Source organism: Phasianus colchicus, chromosome 4 (assembly GCF_987193195.1).
Source record: "Phasianus colchicus chromosome 4, bPhaCol1.hap1.1, whole genome shotgun sequence".
In the NCBI taxonomy this organism is placed as follows: Eukaryota; Metazoa; Chordata; class Aves; order Galliformes; family Phasianidae; genus Phasianus; species Phasianus colchicus.
This window is the reverse complement of record NC_143439.1, coordinates 33,988,496-34,013,091: the sequence shown is the minus strand read 5'-3', so window position 1 is coordinate 34,013,091 and position 24,596 is coordinate 33,988,496. Positions and strand designations below refer to the sequence as shown.

The 24,596-nt window shown below is 37.8% G+C and overlaps 1 protein-coding gene across 1 annotated transcript in view; it reads left to right on the top strand.

Moving 5' to 3' along the window:
- FAT4 (FAT atypical cadherin 4) overlaps window positions 1-24,596 on the top strand; it is a 133,967-nt gene that overhangs the window by 55,476 nt on the left and 53,895 nt on the right. The window contains exons 2-4 of the mRNA XM_090140056.1: window positions 14,784-14,915; window positions 18,809-19,070; window positions 20,767-21,117. Of these exons, the coding sequence (XP_089996182.1) occupies window positions 14,784-14,915; window positions 18,809-19,070; window positions 20,767-21,117 (745 nt within the window). The remainder of the gene's footprint in view (window positions 1-14,783; window positions 14,916-18,808; window positions 19,071-20,766; window positions 21,118-24,596) is intronic.

Here is a 24,596-nt window from a genome sequence, read left to right as displayed (position 1 = left end):
TTCTATTGCAGTTTAATATACAAGAACACTTAAAAAAAAAATATGCATTTCTTAAAACTTACAGCATAAACACTCCACCAAGAACATGACATATACTCTCATGAGTAACAGCAAAGCAAAATAAAGGATAAACGCAAATAAATTGACTATAATTCAGTCTTTCACAGAAATAATTACATCTTTTAATCACGTATTCATAAAGATGCTTAAATGTAATGAATAGTTTCTGACTTTTTTTTATAGTTTACTTTTGAATGTTCATTCTGAGTTTTTATTCTTTTCTGAATATGTTGGAGGACTTACTGTGCCCTAAGAAGTGAATTGCTGATTCTGTACACTGCTGAAATTCTTCCCATACATTTTTAAGAATCCAGAGGCTTGCAATAATAACCAGTGACGAGCAACTTTCAAAGGATCAAGAATTTGGCATGGTCAACATAATCATTGAAAAGCCCAAGTGCTATAATGCAAGAAATAGCTGAGTTGCTATAGTTGGGTTATCCAACTGAAACCTGAGCAAGTAAAGACTCTTTGGTTAGACTTGTGCCTGAAATACCATGAGAACAGCTCTTTTGTGGCGTTTCTGCTTCCTGCCACATTAAAATTAAGATATGCAGAAATACCAGAATATCTTTTGTCTTCTTTTCCTTTTTTCTTTTTTTCCCCTTCTTTAATGTTTACTAAGAGTATCAAACCTCAAAGTTAGTTTTGCTTTGATTGAAGAGAAGCTTTGATTTTGTCATTCTTTGTCTGGATTAACCCAGCTAGCCTTACTTGCAGCTGTGTGTTGCATAATTGTCAAGTGCTGGTGATATTTCTGACTCGGTAACCAGGGCTTGCTTAGGGCTAGGCCACAATACTGCATTCTTCTAATGTCCTTTGGCAGAAAATGACTGTGAAGTGTTATCAGGTCAGTCGTGGAGTGTTCCAGAAGAGGTCTGCAGGGCAGCATGAGCCTTTGTGGTTTAACCTTTGTCCTCTCCATCCAAGCAGCATAGAACTGTTCAATGCTAAAGCTAGGAAAGAAACATGTCAGTCAGACCTTTGAGAAAAAGATCTTGAAGAAGTTCACTCTGTTCACTCTGTTCTTCTGTTTTATTTATATATTTATATATATATGTGTGTGTGTGTGTATATATACATATGTCTGTAGTCTCTCTTTGCTTTTCCTGCATGGTGTTGACTTTGAATGTGTTGAAGTCAGTAAGAGGTGCAAATTTTTTGGTACTGGACGAGAGAGCTGTAATACAGAACTTCAATATTGGCATAGAATGTGGACTATTAAAAGTTCCCAGTATTGGCTCTGGAGGCCACAGAGTGTAACTTCATAGGTTTATTTTGTTTCTACATATAAGGAAAGATGTAGCAGATCTACAGAAACCAATAAAAGTCAATCTCTGAATTTATACTTGGACAAAACAAATACTTCATGTTCTTTATTAGGTGACTAAGAATAGATATATATAAATATATATTTTTAATATATATATAAGATAGAGACATAAGCACACTTTTCCATCTATTCTTGCTATTTCTGTGAATGCCTGTTTTTTTTCCACATTATTTTTCTTCATTGTGTGATATCATATATAAAAATATTGAAATTGCTTCTTAAAGCTTCATTTTTCTATATCAAATCTGAAGTCATATAACTGAGTGAGAAAATTTAAAAGAGGAAAATGGAAAACAAAATTTGTAATTGAACTGAAAAACTTATAAATGGAGTTTCAGCCTCCTTTCCACATTCTCAGGCCAAAAATTGTATTGTTCAGCCTCCTGGAACTTTTCTGCAGATAGGAGCTTGCAGCTATAAGTAACATCGAACATTCTCAGTTTGCTAGAGATCCAAAACAGTTGTCTTTATTCAAAAAGGATCTTATGACAAAACCTCATCACTAGAATCAGTAAATTTTTAAGGAGAAATAATGTAGAGAAGTTGAACATTATTGGGCAGAAGAATGAAGCTAAGGCACATGGGACTTTTACTTTTTGTGCAAGTATATATGTTGCAATATCCAATATGCACTGCAGCAGTTTACTGTTAGCGAGGACTTTCTTGATAATTGAAATAGATGTCATGATTGACCAAAAAGATAACCAGGACAAGATCTGCATGAAGATACAGCTGTTCAAACAAAGATACTGCTATTGGGGAGAAAAGTAAGGAGAACTGATGTGTCCAAAGGATTGAAGTTCTTGGCTGTTTCACTCAATTCTGATGAGTCAGCTGTACAAAGCAGCAAACTTTGTTTTTAAGATGCAGATTTGTAAAGAGAAGTAAAACAAGGACCTGCTGCTGGTTTCCCCAAACATGTGGCCCAACAGAGCTAACCTTAACATCATTTTCAAGCCTCTCAATGAGCCTGTAAGACTTCTGGGGCAGGCAGGCAGGGGTCAAGGAATGGCAGCGGAGTCCAAGGGCTCACCTTCATAAGCAGTCCTCCTACAGATGTGCATTTTGATGGGGTGGCATTTAATTACTCCATTATTGGGAGCAGTGGCACTTGCTGACATTCATCAGTGCATGCTGAGCATTGATGGAAACCAACCAGTGGATGTGAGAACAGTGAGATGGTGGGTGATGTGTTTCAGCAGTGGTCGCAGCAAGGTGAAAGACAAGCCATGTTCTAGATGACCAAGCAGATTTGTATAAGCATGTCATATAGATTCTTGTTCATCACTAGCAAAAGTTCTGAGCTAATGGTGTTGACTATATTGAAAAAAAAATGGTTGGTAGTTGAGAATTTGCTCTATCAAATAGTGTTATTGTATTTTTTGTGTGTGTCGTAGTTTCCATGGGAATAAATAGGAGGCATTACTTTCAGAGAAACCTAGTTATTTGGAGTTTCTACCTGAGCAGTGGCTTGTTAGCACCTGATAATAATGTGAGTGAAAAACTTCTGGGCATTTCTAGAAAAAATCCTGTTTTTCTGAATGGGAAACTAGAAAATAACACTTTTTACCAAAATTAATTCAGACTTGTATGATGTTTCTGCTCCAAAGAGTGCCACTATTAAACTCCAGTAACTGCATGACATTAGGCCATATAGCTTTAATTCCTCTCCACTCTAAGAACAGTAATTTTTTTAAAAAAGCACCAATATGTGGTTTCTTAGGTGACTGTAGCAATGCTGTTTGTACTATGCCAACGGGTAGGGCGAAGTTTGGGAAACCTTCAGTGGTGGAGTGAATTTAACTTATTGTCCTGACAATTGAATGTGTCTCATAATTATAAAATAGCACACCTGTAAGTTTAATTAGCTGATTTATTTAATTTAGAGGTGTGATATTCACATCACTGAATTGCTAATGCTTGCTTTTTCTATCTTTATGCATTTTTTCTTTGCCTTTTTTTTTTTTCCTGGCATGCACTTAAATGTTCTTACCAACTCAATCCATTTATTATTAAATGGCAGTAGACCTCATTTAATTAAATGCAAAGTTATAAACTAAATGGTTCCCAAATGTACAGTGTTTTGAGTATTTAACCAAGAAAAAAAAAAAAAAGAAAAACCTCACTAGAAAGTGTTTGCCAAATGTTTGTATTGTTTTGGCAGGTATTTGGAATGGGGTTTGTAACTAGAGGTAGCACTAGACGCAGAAGAATTAATATCTTCATGAGAAAATTACCATTTTTACCTGGGGAGATGACATAGGGGCCACATGTGTGCATGTGTCCCAGCATCCATAGGTAGGCAGTGGAAGGATGGGTGCAGGAGGGAAGGAAAGTTGTGCTCTGACTGCCCTCCTCCCTTCACAGTGCCCTGAAGCAGTTGCACCTCTTGATGTGTTTCTGGAGCAAGCCTGTCTTTATAGCACATGTGGTGCTCTCATGGTGTTCGGCAGGGAAGGGTTGTTCCATGGTGTGCAGATTGGAGGTTGTGCCCTCTGCACTCAAGGAACTCAGTTCACCAAATGTATTTGTTGTGTGTGTATACATCTGCCCATACAAATGCACACACACTTAAAATCCATAGTGCCAGCACAGTCGTCTGTTGGTCCCACCAGGCTTGCCATTTCTGGGCAGATCTGGGGGGAGGGGGGGTCCTAATATGTTAGTTAGTCCTATTGAAACATGGCTCAGAAGAACATTTTTGAATAATCACTTAAAAAAAAAAAAAAGTTTTTTTTCTTAGTTTTTTTTTTTTTTCTTTTAACTTTAGGAATATTAAGTGAGCTACACATGTTACTCATTTAGCAGTACTGACAAAATAACCTGTATTTCATTATGGTTTTGGTGGTGAAGGGAAAAAAAAACATCGCTGCTCATGGCTTTCCTTATCATTTTCCTTCCTTGTACCACTTTGATGTTTATCTCTCAGTTATTGTTAAGTTGGATTATTTCAGGTTTCCATGTATACAATTGTGCGTTTTGATGTGTGTTTTAAAATCAGCAGGCTGTTGCTTTCTTAAATTTTCCAAGGTTTGAGTATTGCGTTCTGTAGCCTGGTCTTAATTCCCTTTGTTACATGTGAGACTGTGCCTCTTTTTGGCAAGCAGTAAATTATGTAGCACTTAAACAATTACTTAGACAATATTGACTTCAGGAGAAGGAGGAGCAGCAATACAGCTTGCTTTGTCTTTAGAAAAACAATTTTTCCATTCCAGCTTTTTAACCAGCAGATTCAGATGGGATTGCCAGTCCGTCCCCCTGCACTCAGCAAGCCTTGCAGACATTGTGGGATTGGGAGCGGTCCTGTCCTTGCTCATGGCCATTTGCACAAGGCTATCCTGGGCTGCTGAGTGCTGGGTTCATTGCGTGGAGTAGGAGCTTTTTTTTTGAGGAATAACATCAGTCACGGTTGCGTGCAGATAGCATACCCAAGCAGTAAATAATTGAAACATAGCCTTAACTGTTTGCTTTAACTTGCCCTTTCTCAAGTAAAGTTGTAGTGATGCTTAGATTTGAAGATCTGAGGCTTCTTCTCAGTGCTCTGAGCTGCTTAACACATCATGACACATCTTTGCCTGGGCTGAGCTGGAGAGGGTGCCCGAGCACACAGGCAGCTTGGCTGGTGGAGGGGCAAAGTTTGGACAGCACAGAGTGCATCTGTGTGATTTCTGAGCAGGAAGCCCATGCTGTCGCTGAGCAGCTGGGAGAGTGCCTGGACCCAGTGTTTATTTCATTAAGTGGAGTATCAGAATACCATTTGTGTCATCCTTGGTGATTTATGGTATGCACGCTAGGATTAAGTGCTACAAATAATAGTTTCTGAAGTTAATTTCTGTGTACTGCTTTAGTGTTTATTCATCTGTTTCCGTGAACATGTGGGGGGATACAATTTATCAGCTGCATATGTTTACTCATGGGCTAATGAATGTAGTTTCTCATGTCACTGGTTTTAATGAAAGCTCTGCTCAGGTACTGCTGGACTCTTAGCACGAACAGATAAATCATACTGCATATCCTCTAAAAGTAGTATTTGCAGCTCTGTCACAGGAACGTACCACTTCTTTTTAGTGGTTGTATCATCTGGGCTCAGAGGAAGGGCTAGCTGTAACCACAGCAGGTAACGTGCTCCCAGACAATGCCTTATTGTCTGCCTAGGCAAGCACATGCTGCTCTCAGAGACCTTGCATACCTACTTAGAATCAAGATTAAATTACCAACCTTTTTGGCATTTTTATGTAAAATGTTCTTTATTCTGGTCTTCTCATAGCTGAAGTATGAGTCATTTGCAAGCCATACTAGATTTTGGCTACGCTGCTTGATGAAGTGTTCTGGATGCAGTGAAACATTTAATCAAGACTCCAGGCAGAGCAATTCCCAGTGGTCACCTTAAAAAAAGGATAGAGAAAGAAGAAACAAATTATGCACCTTTTCTTTGTTTAGTGTTTGTTAGGGACATCACAAGGAAGTGACTTTGTTTTAGCCTTAAATAACAATGTAAGCAGATTTCTGCCTAATTTTTCTGATAGTGTTGCTTAAATCTCTGAGTTGTACAAGTATTCTGATCTCCCGGTGTATTCTAGGAGATATTGGTGCTTTATAAAAGTGAGTTGGTTGTAAAACATCAAATTGCCCCAGTAAAATGTACTTTACCATATGACTTCACCTCCAGGAAAGTTATGCAGTGTTAATATACTGGAATTGGAGCCCATGGATTGAAATTACCTGGGAAATTGCAGCATTACTTATAAATCTTATTCATCGTGTTTATGAACACATTTATTTAATAGAGAAAATGCAATTTTAATAAAATGTGTTGAGACCTACATTTCCAAACAATTTTTAGGCTGGTAATCAGTAATAACTCCTGGGAAAGAGGAAATATTGTTTGAGATTGGCTCAAAAGGTTGGTTATCTTTTGCTTTGTCCATATTTGGTCTCTGTGGTCTGCATTGGAGTGATTGGAGTGGGCAATCACAGCTGTGACAGCTTTCACATCCCTTCTTTCCTTAAGGTACTCCTTTAAAATGGACCTTTGGGCTGTAACATCTAAATCTAGCCTTTTACCTTGTTCTCCTTCTGTGGAGAGATCCCAAGTATATGGCTTGGCACATCCATTTATTGCCTAAGTGCTTATCCCCGTCACCTACAATTAGGGACTAGAAGAAGTTCCCTTTATATTCACTACATTCATGTATATATATTTTTTCCCAAAGATGCTACCCCAAAACTGCACAATCAAGTGGCTGCTGCTGCCTCCTGGACGTTTCAGCTTGTCTTTTTTTCCATTGTTGCCTCTTTTCCTAATCCTCAGTGTTACCACCATTAATACTGGAATCCTTAGCAACTTTATATTTCTATTTAACAGATTTGCTCTGCAGCACAATAGCTTAATGGAATTTTTTATTGTACTAGCATGTACCGGGATTGTTTGCCTCCTAGAAAATGGAATATTCAGATGCCTCATTCATCCTTTAAGTAAAAGTCTTGTCCCAAGACATTTTCTGGAAAGTAGGCTTTCCTCCTGTTGTGGAAATTATAAATATATAGGGCTGTAGTTCAGGTTTCCCATCTTCCTGAACTTTGGTATTACTGGTTATCCAAGTAATTTTAAAAGTGTTTATTTTTTTCTTACCATTTCCCAGCATTTTCTTTCTCTCCAGGCTGTAGCATGGTTCCGACAGAAATGAGTTACATGCCACTGCATTATCTTTCCTAGCTCAATGTAACGAGGCATTCTGCATCAGTGAGAAGTGCCCCACTCACCCACAGTCACCTTTAGGTAAAGCTGGAAAGCTGGTTCAGCATAGCCATTAAGTTTTTATCATTCTTGAAGTCTTTTTTTTAGAGATTTCCTAGAACAGTGATCGTTGTTTTTTTCATTTGTTTGTTTTTCTTTTTTTTTTTCTTTCTTTTTTTCCCCACATTTTCCCCACATTTTCTCTCTGGAAATCCATTTTTGCTTGCTAGTAGACTGATACTTAATCTGTTCCTTCACAGTTTGGAGGAAGCACATGCACTGTTCCTGCAAACTCTTAGTATAGCCATAACTTCACTGATGTGAATAGCCAATAAGATTACTCATGTCAATAAAAAAGGAATCTACATGTACATGTGTTTTTCAGGATTAGTGAAGCATTTCTTCCTGGATGAACTAAAGGCATAAGTGGTGGAGGCAGGAGAAAAATAACTAGTGTTGGCTATGTTCTTGTGTTAGTTGCATGCACATGTTACATTGGCAATTTAATTTTTTTTTTTTTTTTTTTTTTTTTTTTACTATTTATGATAATATTTGCTAGGAGATGGGGAACAGAATCCTTCACTTTCATTCTTCTAAAATTACTTATGCACTACCACAGTCTCCATCAAAGAAGGACAGGCCCCTTATGTTTTTTAGCATGAAGGATCATATAATAACTTAAGCATAAGCGCAAGTCTTCAGGGCAGTGTGTGCCAATAGCATCTTTAGATTAGATGCTATCTCGTGAGAGATACAGTGAATATCATGGCTACAAGTGAAGGAAAGAAGAAAGACTCAACAATATATAAATCTAAAGAAAAGCTGTTACCTCTCCCCTCTGTTTGATCTTTAATCAAATAGCTGTCACATTTGAAGAAGTATTGAAGTGTGAGACATCTGGGACTTCCTTTCTTCTTAGATCACTTTTCTAGCCAGAGATCTCAGATGAAGCATGGAATGTGGATGGGATGGCTGCAAGTGACTGCATGTGGTTCGGGGCTCCCAGTGAACCTTGCTGCTGCCGCATGAACTAATTCATTTGCTGTGGAACATTTTCCCCCTTATTTTCATTGGATAGATGGAAGAACTTCAGAAAAAAAAATCTGTCTATAAACCCTCCTCACCTTGAAATAAAAGAAAAACAAATGTTAATAAGAGCAATAAAACAGAGGGATATATTCTGGCCAAATGAGTCCACTGGTTTATAGAAGGCGTTATGATCGGATAGAATTTGGCATGTTGCCTTTTAGTGCAATGTTTTATTTTACATACCTTTGTAGCTCATAAACCCAGCATGTTTGGTCACTAGAATAATTTCTTGTTCCAGAATAAAACTATTAAGCTTTTTATGTAAAGCATGGAAATTGTCTAGCCTGTTCAATAGTGATTGTCTGGGGGACTAGTGTTTTTGAAGTGGATTAATTCTTTTGCTCTAAGAAATGAAACTTGGCCATCTAGTAATGCTTCTTAATTCAACATATTTACAGTAAGAACAGATTTTTCAAATGCAGACTGTATTTAATAGCACCCAGATACTCATTTTGTTTAACAAAAAACCTCCAGTTTTCTATCATAATTTTTTCCTTGCCCCCAGAATTGTTTCTAAAACTGCACAAAGTAGTGATATTACATTGCAGTATCCCTCTTGTAGAGCTTCTTTCACATAAACTCTTCATAAATGCCCTCAGTTAATTCAAAGAATGTATCGTTTATTATTTTCAAAGTAAAGACCGCATTTAACTGTCATCAAAATCAGTAAGTTTAACATGAAATTAATTTTATTCACTTCGTGCCCTAAACACTTAAACAATGTATGCTTTATGAATTGAGGTTCTCGTTTGATTCTTTATATATATTAGCACTGGAGGATGATCTGAATTTTTACTCTCCTTATATCTGCATTTAAATAAGCAAATCAAGTAAAATCTATTTAAGGTAAATGCTGCTTTATATCATACAGACAAAAACCTTACTGCTTCATACTCCCACAAGACATAATTTGTTCTGAATTTGTTTATGGAAAATAACCTCAAGAGCACCAATTTGGGCAGCAAATAAGAATCCCAATAAGATTAAAGTAATTAATACTTCCTCTGCTTTGCAAATGTGAGATGGCAGGATGCAGCAATTAGGTTGTCACAGATGAGGATAGGCTGACCATCTGCAATAGGCAGGGGCGTTGCACTGTTGCAAGGAGGTTACTATGCCTGGAGAATGTGGAATTTGATTCAGACACAGGGAAATTTGAAATTTGTGACAGTTTGACTTCCTGCTCTTAATAATCTCTGTGGCTTACTCTGTGTTTGTATTTTTGCATCTTAAATTAATACAGGTTCAACGGAACAAAAAAAAATCAGGAAGCCCAAAGACAATTTGCACAGAAGTTGATATGTAAAATTACTATGTTTATTATATACTATGTTGCAGTGAATAAGCAAGCTATATCATTCTCTCCAGCTACCTGAAAGGAAGTTGTAGTGAGTTGGAGGTCAGTCTCTACTAAGGAACAGGGATAGAATGAGAGGGAATGGCCTCAAGCTGTGTTAGGGGAGGTTCAGGTTGAGTATTAGGAAAAATTTATTCTCTGAAAGTGTGGTTGGGCACTGGAAAAGGCTGCTCCAGGAGGTGGTGGAGTCACCAGCCCTCACCCTGGATGTGTTGGAGAAACATGGAGATATGTCCTAAGGACGTGGTTAGTTGGCACACTGGGGATGGGTTGATGGTTAGACAAGATGATCTTGGATGTCTTTCCAGCCTTCATGATTCTATAATTCTATATGTTTCTTTGCTAAGTAAACTGAAGGAAAGCTTTATTTTTCACTCTTTTTTTGAAGATGCATTAAATATGGGAAGGGAAGCATTATACTGGAATTTATAGAAATTTAGAGTAATTTTTTTGAGATTTAAACAGACACAAGTAGAACAAAACTTGTCTGATTTTTTCCATTTCTTCCTTAAAATTAAAGCAAGACAATGTTTTGAATCTATTTATCAGTTTTCTATCACATTTGTAAAAGATTTAGAAGTCATTGCAACTAAATAGTCACAGCAGTCCCATGACTTCAGCAGAAGTTCAAGGAGCAAAACCTATATCAGCACCTGGACCAGAAGAAAGAGCCATTGAGAGAACTGAAAAGCACGAATGTGCCCACTAAATAGGCTGCAGTCCTTTTCCTGCTGCTGTATTTTATTATATTTGAGTCCTTATTTTATTTGAGATAAGAAGATTTGGTTTCTATCTTGTTTACTGCTTACTGTCTATATTGTTTACTGTTTACATATCAAAGATACATCTGCAAGATGGAAAGTTGTAGGAGGTTTCTGGTCAGGGCCTGTCCAGAGTAAAGTACACTGAAAAGCTCAGAAGATGCTTTCAGGTGACAGGTTTGTGCCTGTTTTGCATGCTCAGGGTGTTGACTGATGGCTGTGGGGTGTTGCAGAAACAAACATTCCCCATGTTGGCTAGAATTGGAGGAGGAGAGGCAGAAAGGAGGTGGTGGTTGTCACTTCCTGCAGTCTTACAGGCATCTTCACCGAGGGGTTCCTTCCTATTCCATGGGCTAAGATATGAACAATTTCCTTGAGTTCCCTTTCCTTCTTCCTGGGGCATATTTCAGCTTTTGAGGCTTTTGGTCTTCTGAACTAGGTATTTACTGTTGTTGCTGGAGGGTGTTTTGTCATGGTTGAGCATGAGAGCGCAGCATGCATTGTGTAGAGCTTTCTGAACACAATGCCTGGGGTGCAGGTCACCTTCTTGTCTTGCATTCATTAAGTCTGAGGCAGACTTGCACAGTTAATAATTGGTAGCATATGATATTAATCAAACCATGTATTTTAAGAGCCAAGTGATGAATACTGGTATCTTTATGCATATGTAATGTGGAACTAGAAAGAGGCATTTGGCTGCAGAGAAATTTGGCTTAGATGTTTAATGACAGATTTTGATTTTTTTTTCCTTCTCAGTAAAGATGTGATAAGACATGTTGAAGCCTTCCTGTACTCTGTGGCACTGAGAGACTTTGTGGTCATGATTGTCTTATGAGATTTTACCTGGGATCTGGACTTCTGAAAAAATTTCAAAGTGAAATTAATTTCTAAAACACTTATTACTTAAGTGAAATTTTTGTAAATGGGCATATTGCACAGGGCTGCTAATGAGACCTAACCAACAGTGAATTATGACACCATATGCATTATCGAAATTCTGTGGATTATCAGTAATTACAGTGTAAAAACTTTAAAAAAAAATACTTAGGTATCTTTCTAAGAATTTCTTCCCTTGTTTGAAAATTTCTTACTGCTCCCTAATCTAAAGCACACATTCGGTGTGAAATACAATGTCTACTTGAAAACCGATTTTTCAGGATAAACCTACTTCTATAGAATATACCATTTTTACTTCTATTTTTCAGTCCTCCAGAATCCAGCTTTGTAATTTATTTGTCTTATGAACCCTATCATTTTGTATTCTTGGATTCATACGATTATACATTATGCAAGCTGTAGGCAATGCAGAGTTCCTAACCCCAAACCCCAGAAGTTTTCCTATTTTTTTTCATATGACTTTTACAAAGGCCAATCTCTCATTTAAAAAATGGTTTCCAGTGGTGAAATGTCACTAGTAGCTGAAATGTTGAAGCTGTGCATGACATACATGTTATTAACAAATAAATTGCAGAGTTGTGCAGCTGCTTTAGCTTGAACCTAACGAAATGCAATACTTTCACCAGAGGTGTGTGTTTTGCCATGGCAGTTCAGGTGCAGGACCTATTTGGCAGTTGACAAAATCCTTCATCTGTCGCTTCCTTTCCATGATTAAATGTCTCCCAGATGCAGCAGTCACCATGAAAATCAACATGGGCTAGTTTTCCCTCTGAGAATTTGCCTGGTTATTTGATTGTTTGAACTTATGATGCTGTGATTAGCACTTCTGGTACTTCTATTGTCATAGGTCTAAATTTGATAACAAAACATCTGGGTTACTTTGTCTCAGTCCATGAGACCTTTTACATACCTTTTGTGAATAATCAAAGGAATGATATATGGTATAAATAATGGCCTCCTATAAAAGTCCATTGAAGACCTGTAGGCCCAGTGTTTTGTCTGCTCTTCCTGCAGATCTCCCTAATGTTAATGTAATATATCCTCTGTTTTTAAAAATGTGCCACTTCTCTTTAATGCTGTGGAAAGTTCTGGCACTGATAGTAACCTAACATGGGCATAAATACCAAACACAAACTTTAAAAAACCAGCCAAACAAAAAAAGCATGACAGAGCAATTTACTTACATTAGATGATTGATGAATGTCAGATGCAGCTACTGAAAGCTTGGGGAAAGATGAGCAAGCAAGCCTGGGTGCCTCACTTGTTCTGCAGATAACCAAGCTTCTATCATTAAAATAGTTATCTTTGGGATTGTCCCAGTGATTAAGTCAGCATGGTTTGGCAGTTACTGATCTGTATTAAAAGTGAAGCGGGAAAAAAACATAATGGCAGGTGACTAGAAACAGTAAAAATCATAGGCTTCAGATCACCAGAGATGTCTGCATTGATCACATCCAGAGCAGACCTGTATGTTTCCTAGCAAGTACAGGGAAATCCTTTGCGGACAATGGCATGGCAAGTACATGCGGTAACAGCTTCCTTCAGCGCATGCTTTTGTCTTTAGCAGGTCTTCAATGTTTGGTGATGCTTTAATATTTTAGATCCAAAACTAACCATTTCTTCCCCCCCACACACATAAATACTGTAGAGTGTCTGTGTCCTCTTTCATTTTTTCTTTTCTTGGAACATTGCATGTCATATCCGGCAACCAGGGAAAAATCAAGCTCTACAGCTTTTTGAATTAGCATAATTAGACCTGTGAGAGCTCAACAATCCTGCCCATGAAAAAACTAAGATAGGATAGATGAATGCACAGTGAGGTAGATTGAGAACTGGCTGACTGACAGAACCCAGAAGGTTGTGGTCGGAGGTGTAGAGTCTGACTGGAGGTAGTAAGTGGTGTTCCCCAGGGGTCAATATTGGTCTGATCTTCTTTAACATCTTCATCAGTGACCTGGATGAAGGGATAGAGTGCACCCTCCACAAGTTTGGTGGTGATACAAAGATGGGAGGAATCACTAACACATCAGAAGGCTGTGTGCTACCATTCAGTTACCTGGACAGGCAGCAGAGTTGGGCAGAAGGGAACCTGATGAGGTTCAACAAGGGCAAGTGTAGAGTGAGGAGGAATAACTGCAGTATCAATGCAGATTACTGCCTGACCTGCTGGAAAGGAGCTCTGCAGAGAAAGACCTAATTGTCCTGGTGGACAACAAGTTGGCCATGAGCCAGCAGTATGCCCTTGTGGCCATGAAGGTCAATGGTATCTTGTGGTACATTAAAAAGAGAATGGCCAGCAGGTCAAGGAAAGTTCTCCTTCCCCTCTGCTTTACCCTTGTGAGGTTACATCTGGAGTACTGTGGCCAGTTCTGGGCTCCCCAGTTCAAGAAAGACAGGGAACTTCTAGAGAGCACAGTAGGCCACAAAGGTGATGAGGAGCCTTTCTGAAGAAAGGCTTAGAGACCTGGGACTATTCAGCCTAGAGAAGGGAGGACTGAGAGAGATCTTATCAGTGCTTATAAATGCTAAGGGACGGGACTGAAGTGGATGGAGCCAGTCACAGGCTATTTTCAGCAATGTCAGGTGACAAATCAAGGAGCAATGGGCACAAACTAGAACATAGAAAGTTCCATCTGAAAATAAGAAAAACTTTTCTGTGAGGGTGACAGAGCACTGAAACACTGCCCAGAGAGGTTGTGGAGTCTCCAACTCTGGAGATATTCAAGACTCGTCTGGACACTTTCCTGTGTGACCTGTTGTAGGAACCTGCTTTAGAAGGGGGTTGAGTTGGATTTTATCCAGAGGTTCCTTCCAACCCTATGATTCTGTTATTTTATGTGATTCTGTGAAATAATGCACAATCTTACATAAACTGTCTTTATTACTTGGAAAAACATGCGCACTTAGCAAGTGAAAAAATATTTGTTTAGATATGCATAGGCAAGTATGCATATGAGTAGATGGTAGTGACTGCTCCTAAAGTAACATTTGTTTGCAATCAGAGGAGAGCTTGGAAATAAAGAGTAAAACATAATTTATTATTATTATTATTATTTTTTTTTAATATAAAGTGCAATGGTGTTTTTTCCTCCCTCAAAACTGAGAGTTGCCAATAAATAAACATTTCAGAGAGGATTTTACACCACCTCATCTTTATGTCAAGCAGCATTTAATGGTTGAATGATCTCCTGCCCCGGGACTTGGCAGATATCCTCCAGGGGCTGACTTTGGGGATTACAATGACAGTCTATCAGTGGATCTTTTCCAATATAAACTAGGCTACGGCCATTTAAAATCAGTCACTATCAGCAAGTTAAATTATCTTTATTTATGTTAGAAGCTTTCCTATAAGTATTTTATAACAGTGTGGAATTTTAATATCCGGAGGGGTTGTTCCTGTTGTCACTGTTATTTGGCAATGTTCTAATTCATGCGATTAGGCACAATTTACCTGATTTCTTTCAAAATTATGTGATTTGTAACATTCAAGTCTAATCAACATCTAACTTGTAGTGCTCATACAACTTTTTCTGATTCCTCTCTTTATAGGTGGAAATAACGCTTCAAGATATCAACGACAACCCGCCAGTATTCCCCACAGATATGCTTGATCTGACTGTGGAAGAGAATATAGGAGATGGATCTAAGATAATGCAGCTGACAGCCATGGATGCTGATGAGGTAAGAGCAGGGTTACACATACAAAAAATGCTATTCTGGGGATGTACATTTTACTTGTTCCTTTATTCCTTGTGTGAGGGTTTGAGAAGCCACTGTGCCACCCAGTTCTTTGTGCTGCTTCTGCACCCTTTCCTAGGCCGTGTTTGGTGCCTTCCATCAGTCCCACATAGGCACACACAGTCATGACAAAGTCCCTGTTAATTGAAGGTGCTTGCTGGACTTGTGAGAGTTAATTTCTCATAACATGTCCTAATGAGTAGTTGCACTGATGACAAAAAACACCCCCTTTGATTCTAGACGGTGTTGTTATCAGCAGTTTCATCACATGCCATACTTGCTGACTTAGCAACAGTTCTGGGCTGCCCAGCTTATTGCAGAGATGTATTGACATGCAGTTAAAGACCACAGCTTTAGATCTAAGTTAATTCCAGTTTTGAGATTTGTAGTATAGTTCATATGAGATAAGCCTTGTAGAATGAGAGAACTCTAATACTTGCTCACACCTTCACCAGGTAACTTTATACTGTTAGTCTGAAGGAAAGTTTATTTCACCAGAGAAAGGAAAGAAAGCTAAAACATCTGCTCTGTACATGGACTCTTTCACAGAGCCTTTTTGCTTGCATGGATATGTTTCTGTGAGGATGCTACAACTGAGGAGCTGTTGAGGAACTAGCAGAAGACTTCTGAGTGATGGGTGTTAAACAGTTAATCCTTAATGAGGATTATTGGAATCTCTTGTATGTGTCATGCAAATACATCCAAATATAATTTAATGTATTCATTCCTTTTGGAAAGTAAATTATGAGAGAGTTAATCATATTGTTTCATTCACTTGAACTTATTTGCGTTTCACTAGGGAAAAGACTAAAAAGTTAGTATGAGCATGAAAAGAAGATTGTGTTGTCATTAAAATATAGGGTTACACTTAACAACAACAAGCAATTCTTTCATTCAAATAATAAGGTAATTCAGCCCTCTCAGGAGAATTTTATTTCCAGTCATTTTTGTGTTACTTTGGCTAGTCCTTCTGTGATTGCTAATTGATGTATTTAATCTTGCCACTACAGAGGGATGCCAAGAAGACCAATGGTATTCTGGGGTGCATTAAAAAGAGTGTCACCAACAGGTTGAGGGTGATGATCCTTCCCCTCTCCTCTGCCCTGGTGAGACCACATCTGGAGTACTGTGTCCAGTTCTGGGCTCCCCAGTTCAAGAAAGACAGGGAACTACAGGAAATTCAGTCTGTAGATGACAAAATCTTCTTTACTGTAAGGGTGACAAAACATTGGAGCAGGCTACCCAGAAAGGCTGTAGAGTCACCTTCTCTGGAGATACTCAAAACCCACCTGGGTGCTTTCCAGTGCAACCTGCACCACGGAACCTGCTTTAGCAGGGGGTTGGACTAGATGACCTCCAGAGATCTCTTCCAACACCTACAATTCTGTGATTCTGTGACTGGTAAAAATGATTAAGAACTTTTTTTCCGATGAACAGACAAAAGTTGACTTCGGAAAAGTGCATATCCATTACAAAAATTGTAACTGTGTGCCTCGTAATGTGTATCTTAAGATTAGAAAGAAATAAATGTTAAATGGCTGCTTTATGCTGAGATTTGGCAAACTGTTATCTAAGATGTTAGCAATATATTATGCTCTCTTCTCTTTTGTGTCAACTCCTGCTGTGTTATGTGTTTCTGTCTTCTTTCTTCACATGTGCTACCCACATATGCAGCTCAGTAAAATGAGCATACTGCCTTTGCTATGTACATAGCGGCCTTCAGAGCAAAAGGTTTAGCTTTGAGAGGATAACAGAACCTTTAAAACTTATGATTGAAGTGTATACAAGAATCCCGCATTGATAATATTAAGGCATCACGTTTCAGCCCCTTGTATGTTAGCATAAGCACTTTTTAGAGATCTGAGAAAAGATGAGAAGACAGTTGTGTAAGTGCTAAATGGCACGTAAGGCTTTAGCAATTGCAACAACTTCTAGCACTTCGCAAGTTTTTTTTTTCAGACTGTTCTTGATGGGAAATTTCTATACAGCTTTTTAATATGTTATACCTCATAATTGTATATTTTGCTTTGTTTCTCACCTAATTCTCACCTAATGTAAAGTTACTAATTTGATTAGGCCATCATCACAAGTAGTTCTGTTTTCACTGTGCTCTGTTGGTAGAAGGCTACCCAGCCAAAAAAATGGTAAAAATGTGATCACCTCTGAAATCTTAAGTTCCCATCATCTGTTTTTATTAAACCACACAATTACAGGAAAACATATTACATATCTCAAGCATACACCTGATCACACAGGGTCTGTGTATGCTGAAGCACTGCGTGCAGCTGTTCCAGAGCAGGCACTTGGAGAAGGGAGTTTTCTTTCAAAATGTCATTTTATCTGTTGGCTGAATCTGATTCTTTGAAGCAGCACTCCAGGGAATAGATTTGGCATCAGGCACTGTCACAAGGCCAGGTAGTGAATGTTTTTCTCTCATGTCACAGGTAAGAGTGGGTGTTTATCTTTGTTAATTTGCTTTTTTAGCTGTTTGGTAGTAGCTGTAATTTCTTTCTCCCTGATCTCTTTGATCAGGGTGACCTGTGGTCCCCACACAAAAGACATGGGGGAAATGGCCAAGTGCTCACCAAAACACATCCCAGTGCCTGCAGGTGTATCTTGTAAAGGAAGGAAGTGACCCCAGATTCTGAGGTCTTGTTTTCCTTTGCCATAAAGACCAATGCTAGGAAGAAAAAGATATAGCTAAGTATTGGCTTTCTGGGGAAATGTGCTGGGCTGGCTGCATCCCCTGGCATAACAGTGTGGCAGAATCATCAGACTGAGTAAGCCATCCTTAGGTGACTGAAGGCGGAGTCTGAGTAGTGGCCATTTTTGGGAAGCATTAGAACAGAGATCTGTAAAGCTGAATGATTTTTTCATTACTGATACAGGCAGGAGAAGGTGGCTTTTCACAATATTTGTGATAGGGTTGGGCTAAGGCAAGATGCATTGTATCAATTTTGGGGTAGAAAAGGTTTTTTTTTATTAACTTTTAATTTCAATATTTAAGGAATAAATAAGAAAACATATTTTCTACGTAAAATTACTTTCCTGTCATTTTCTTTTTAGCCAAAATATTCAAAATGCTTATGAATCCTTTGTTTTTTTCCAAGGTCAAGTGAGAAATTCTGTTTGATCCCCAGAGGAAATGTTTTTGGCTTCCAGGGACTGACAGCCCAACCCAAGAGATCAGAACTGTGCTATTAGTGACAAATGACTTGTCACTACAGGGCTGGCTACTCATAGAGTTGAATGCATCCTGACGCATGAAGGGCCCTTTAGGGGGCTGCTGCACAGCACCCGTGCAAACACTGCTCCCAGGAGTTTCCTCTGACCTGGAGGTGGTGGAACTGGTGCTTGCTGCCCTGATCTCCATCCTTGTATCCATCCTATCCTCCTCCTCTTCAGCCTGATAGAGAGGGCAGAGCTGTGTCTGCAGGCAGGATGTTCATTTAAATTAACCTTCCAACATAAAATACTAATAAGCACTGATCACTGTTAAGTAAAAAGGTGTTGCACTTCTTGGTAATACTGGCCTGAAGTTAAAACAAGTATCAGAGCTTTGTGGTCTTGACTGGATGCAATCCTTCTATGAACAGTGGAGCAGAAAAGTATCAGAGCAATCTTGTCACTTCACGTCTCATAAATAAAAACTGTGTGTGTATGCATCTGTGTTGGGGGACTGAAAAAGAGGCTGAGCAGGAAGGCTGTTTATTAAAGGAAGCTGTTCTGAAAGTATTTGCCAAGTGCAGTTACTGGAACAGTTCTTGTCTTACTTAAAATTACGATGTGGTTTTCCTGGCAAATAACTTGATTTGACCACTTCTGTTTTTACTTAGGGAGCCAATGCCCTTGTCACATACACTATTATCAGTGGTGCGGATGATAGCTTCCATGTTGACCCCGAGTCAGGAGACCTGATAGCCACCAAGCGCCTGGACCGGGAGCGCCGCTCCAAGTACTCCCTGCTGGTTCGTGCTGATGATGGCCTGCAGTCCTCCGACATGAGGATAAACATCACTGTCAGTGATGTTAATGACCATATCCCCAAGTTCTCCAAACCAGTGTATTCCTTTGACATTCCAGAAGATGCCACTCCAGGTAAATAGGAAACGGCCCTAAAGTGACAGAAGTTTTCTTTTTGTCTATCTAGAGGTACTTGAGGGGAAGAGGGCAGAAGACCTATCTGACTTGTCCAGTGAGCAGCCCTCAAACATGATGCAGAGGTAGAGGGAATCATGTCATGCTGAAACTCTGCTTGTTAACTTGTGCACTAGTAGAGTAACGTTTCTTTTAGGGAAGTACAGAAATGTTTGCTATTCCAAGAAAAAACAACTTAATACATAGGTGCAGAATAGGAATTATGCATATTCCAGTGGAAAATTTGGAGTGCTATACTTAAAATAATAAAATAAACAAGAAAAGAAATAAGTGGAAAAGCTTACAGGATGGAAACACTATACTCTTGTGGAAAAGATGCGGTGATGCTAGTCATCTTCAGTGAATATGACTCATAATACTTAATAAATTGAGGGTAGGATCACAAGTCTGGTGACCATTGAACTGCCAGTAATTTATATATTGGCTCTGACATACGCTCACTTCCTAACCTTAACATCATATTTTCTTAATCTCATCTTCAACTCCTGGCTCTGACAATGTTTTCTTTAAAAAATGTAACCGTTAGGTAGCTAATTCTGATTCCTAGAATTAATTGCTGATCTCTTGAGTTGCTCTTTTCCTTTTTTTAAAAGGAGACTGTTTTAGAGTTTAGAAGCTAGGTTTTAAGCTATTTAGAAACTATTTAGAACAAACTTTTCAAAAGCTATGTGGTCTGAAAATTCGGTGGTGTTTTTTGTTAAAGGCAGCATATTACAGCCATAGAGTCATTTTGACTAATTAACATGCAATCAGAAATGTTAAAATATTAGGTAATCAAATGTATGGAAATTGTACAGGGATATCCAACTGGGTAAGAGCTGTAGCAATATTCTTCATCTTGATAAGCAGTTTTCTTCATCCTGATAAGCAGTTTTCGTCATCACATTGCTTGTGAACTATTAACTGTGCTAGAACAAATATAATTTATTTGGTTCCAGGAAAAAGATTTAAATGATTAACTTTCTTGGAAATGACCTGATTTTAATTATAATTACTGTTCAATATACTAAATAGCGAGACTGAATTTCCAAACTTTAGTAAGATAGGTCAGTCATGTGAATGCAGCTATGCGGAAACGAAAACAATAGCACAAATTCACAAGGAGCTGAATTTCAAAAAACACTGAAGAGTCGACCCCTATAAGGTTTCTGGTTTTCTAACCACTGTTACTCTGCTTATGCACTTTTTTCAAAAAGTAGAGCTGGGATCTTTGGTATGTCCTGACATTTCAGTTTCTGCATTTAAAGGAATTAAATAGAAGTTTTCAGAACATGTATTTGTCTGTGGGGAGAAAAGCATCGTTTGAGTAGCAGAAAGAAAATACATTAAAATTGTTTTTGCCATGGTTGATATCTCATCTGGACATTTTCCCATTTAAAGATAAAAATAAATATTGCTGACCATTTCTTGTCTGTATTTTTTAATAGCCCTTGAAAATCAGCATAATATTGGATGTTGTTGCTGTCAGCTTTGAAAAACCTTTTGAAGAAGTTAAGCATACAATGCTGAGGCTTGAATATTTTTACAAAGGATTCCTTTAACTCTGCAGAGGTGCTTGACAATGATCTCTCTCTTAACACCTTGGTGATGTGCCTTTTACTAGTGACTTACTTTACTCTTTTCTCATGCTGTGCAGGCTCATTAGTGGCAGCCATTCTAGCCACTGATGATGACTCCGGTATAAATGGAGAAATCACATACACTGTGAGTGAAGATGATGAAGAGGGCATGTTCTTCCTGAACCCTGTTACAGGAGTCTTCAACTTGACCCGTGCACTAGACTATGAAACACAGCAGTATTACATTCTGACCGTTCGTGCGGAAGACGGAGGAGGCCAATTTACTACCATCAGAGTGTACTTCAATATACTGGACATAAACGACAATCCGCCAGTGTTCAGCATGACCTCATATAGTACGTCTTTGATGGAGAACTTGGCTCCGGGATCTGCTATTCTGAACTTCAATGTTACTGATGCAGATGACGGTAGGCTTTTACTAATATTCTGATGATCAATGCATATTTCACATAAGCAACATATTAAAAGGCCTAGCAAAAAGGACTTATTAGGGACTTGTTAGGACATCACAGTGTGATAACATTTACTGTATTCTATGTAGTAGAGGTTATTTTTCTCATATTTCACATTAAGTTTAAGAGGGTGGCAATGAATTGCCAAGCTGTATTTTATCTAGAGCATGTTACACTGTCAAGCACCAGGAGAGAAATCATGTCCAGCTTGCATGTTTAAGTTAGACCTAAGTGTTCTTTCAAATTTATTTTTTCATTTTATAATATATCCTAAGTAAGTTTCTGCAGTAAGAGGTTTCGTCTACAATTATCACAGCACATATTCTGAAATGTACTGTAACTTTTAAGTATATCATTAAGAGAACTATGATCTGCAAAGTACTGATAGTGGAGAATTAAAAAAAAAAAAAGGCAAAAAGAGAAGGAAATTTTCTCTTTAAAATAAGCTTTAATATTGAGATTATTTATGACATCTAGAAGGTATTAATGTGTCAGAGTGCAGAAGATACAATCTGTATCGCTTACTTGAGCATTTTTCCATATAATTTTTGTCCAAACAAGAATGATTGCAGAATATGATCATAAAATACATAAAAATCATTCCATAGCACGTTAAGTGTCCACAGACATTACTCAGGATGGCTTAATGCGGAGTTATTCATAGCACATATGCTGAGTTTCCAGGTGAAGGATATTTTGTGACATGTTAGGCAAACTTGTCACCTCTTAACTTGAGAGGCTCAGGAAAGGCTATAGAAACGCCTTACACTGAAAGGTGCACTTCAAGCACAGAGAACCCACATGCTTCAAGGAATTCCAGATTGTTCGCATATAACAAACTGAGCTCATCAAGATGGTTCATTGAAATAATTTTTTCCTCAGGAAATACTAGGTTATCCAAATTACAGACATTTTTGTGGGAACATCCAAGTGCTGATGGATAGTACTTTCTGTGGTAAAGATTGTGCAACAATTTTGAGATCAAATGGAGAAAGTGATAGAGAAAAGAGGTTTCATAAGATAAGCCAGCAAGTCAGAAATTACAATTTCATTATATTGGCTGTTCTTGTATGGATATTTCTTTCTCTACTCTTGTTAAAGATTTTATATGTAAGCTAAATGTAAACTGGAGGAGGAACTTATACTTGTATCCAGGGAAGTGATTTCTTCTTGCAGAGAAATGTGTTTGTGTCTCATCTGTATCCTCTCATAGTTCATCTTTTCTGTCCAAGCATTCTTGCCTACATCACGATATACAGTGGGAAGAAACTGTATAATGAAAAAATAAAAAAAAATGCAAACTCTAACAACTGAAACAGAAAGGAAAAAAAAAACCTTAAAAAAATTAGCAGTATGATGCTTGGTTTCAAACATTCTTGAAAGTTAGTTCCACTTACCCATTATGGATCTGCTTTACTTTTCCTCATACATTAGTGTCCATCTGTGTACAATGAATGTGAACTGTCATGACATACAATTTTACATTTATCATCCAGTCAATTAGGAAGGAAGCAAATGAGCTTTAGAAGAGCAATTCAATGAAAAGTCAGCCAGATATTTTGCCTCTTCTATTTTCTGGCACACTGACTTTTTTTAATAGGTTGAATTTAAAATTAGTAGGGCAGAAATTTCATTCCAAGGTCATGCCAGGCTTTGTTACCCAGTAGGACTGCAACTTCAGCAAATGTTATCATCTGTTGGTATTTTTGTTTCAAGCCCAACTTGAAACAAAATCCTGTGTTTTCTTGCATTTGAGTAGAGTACAGAAATAACCGTTACTGTACTTCTCAGCATGTGATTTGCAGACAATGCACACAAGTATAATTTCATTGATTGCTTGTGCTACATGGTTTCAAAGATCAGAAGAGCTCTTAAAAGACATTGTTTTCTAGTGATGTATACCTGTTGTTTTAGGACAAACACTGGTAAAGGACAAAACTGACTGTGAGAGAGAAACAGCTCCACTGTCATTTTTTTGTTTGACACACCTTGGGGAAACAACAGCTGTTTGTGTCAGCTTGAACCATACAACGATATGAGTAAATATCAGTTAAAACTACAGGGGAAATAATGAAAAGGTAGAAGGAGGTGAGAAGAACAGGTAGTAAATTTAATAGGAACAAGCACCACTATAGCAAACAATGGATAAAAAGAGTATTAAAATTTAGTAAAAAAATGATTTTCATCTAAGTGTTCTAATTTCTACCTATTTCTGAAGTCAGTTGCCAAAATACTGAATTGCCAGGAAGAACTTTACTGAAATCAGAAGTCTTCCATTCATATAATTAATCATTTTGAAGTACAACTGAGCAGAAAATAGAATAGTATTATGTTTTTACATTGCTTTACTTGATCAAAGTAATGTAGAAACACTAATATCTGGCATATAAATGTATTCATTTCTTTAATTGCATAAAAATATTTTATCTTTTATGTTTGGTTCTATTTACTTTGTAATTATGTCCATACAAAGAAAATGAGAGAAAGAAAGGTGCCAATTAGAGTAGCCCTTGGGGGAAGGCAAGTAGAACTAGAGTTCCTGAGTCTGAGCATAATAATCAGCAGCAATTAAAAAATCAAATACAATAATAATATTGTAATCAAAGCAATTTAGTTGGAGGAAAAAAAGCTGCTGAGTAAAAATGACAAAATGTACAACAAAGTAATAATCTCTGCTTAAACAGGCAGCTTGATTTCTTTGCATGTAAAAGTGAGTTTGAGGGGTAAATGAGTAGTGAAGAATCTATTAATCTGCTAATCCTAAATCACAGTCTTCATGACCCAAAACAAGAAAACAAATCAATATGAATTAAAATATTAATAAGATAAATGCTTAATGTATCTGTGTATGTAAGTCCATATATATATACATATATGCATGTGTAAAAATGAAAGAAGATTTATTTCTATTTCCATTGGTGTTCCAACAATTAGCTGTTTAGAGTGAGCTCTGACGTTGAAGTGGCAATACACATTGTTTGCTATGTGGCATTTTTAGAGCCATTTTGTAGCCTTGTCAAGACTCAGAATCCATTTCCCGTACCAAAAGTATAAATCACTCCCTTGACCATAATTGCTAGTTATGTTTCAGTCATAAGATGAAGGCTATTCATCTGGTGTTTTTGAACACTTCCTTGTATGGTAAGCATACCTCTCCACTGTATTCACTCTTGGCCTGCTCCATCTAAGCATGGGAGTTTCTGGGGTTTTTTTTGTTTGTTTTTTTAATTGGTTGGAAAAAAATCATGAAATAATTATGTCAGTGATAGTATTGCTGACTAGAAATGGGGAGAATGGAGCAAAAAACTGTTCTGTTAGCAGCAGAACTATTGATACTTTCTTCAAAACTATTGCAGATGTGACAAGTTGTACATGTTCTCACTGCAGTTCTTGCTGAAAGAAGTACAGGGATGAGATCTGCTGGCCTTTCCCTC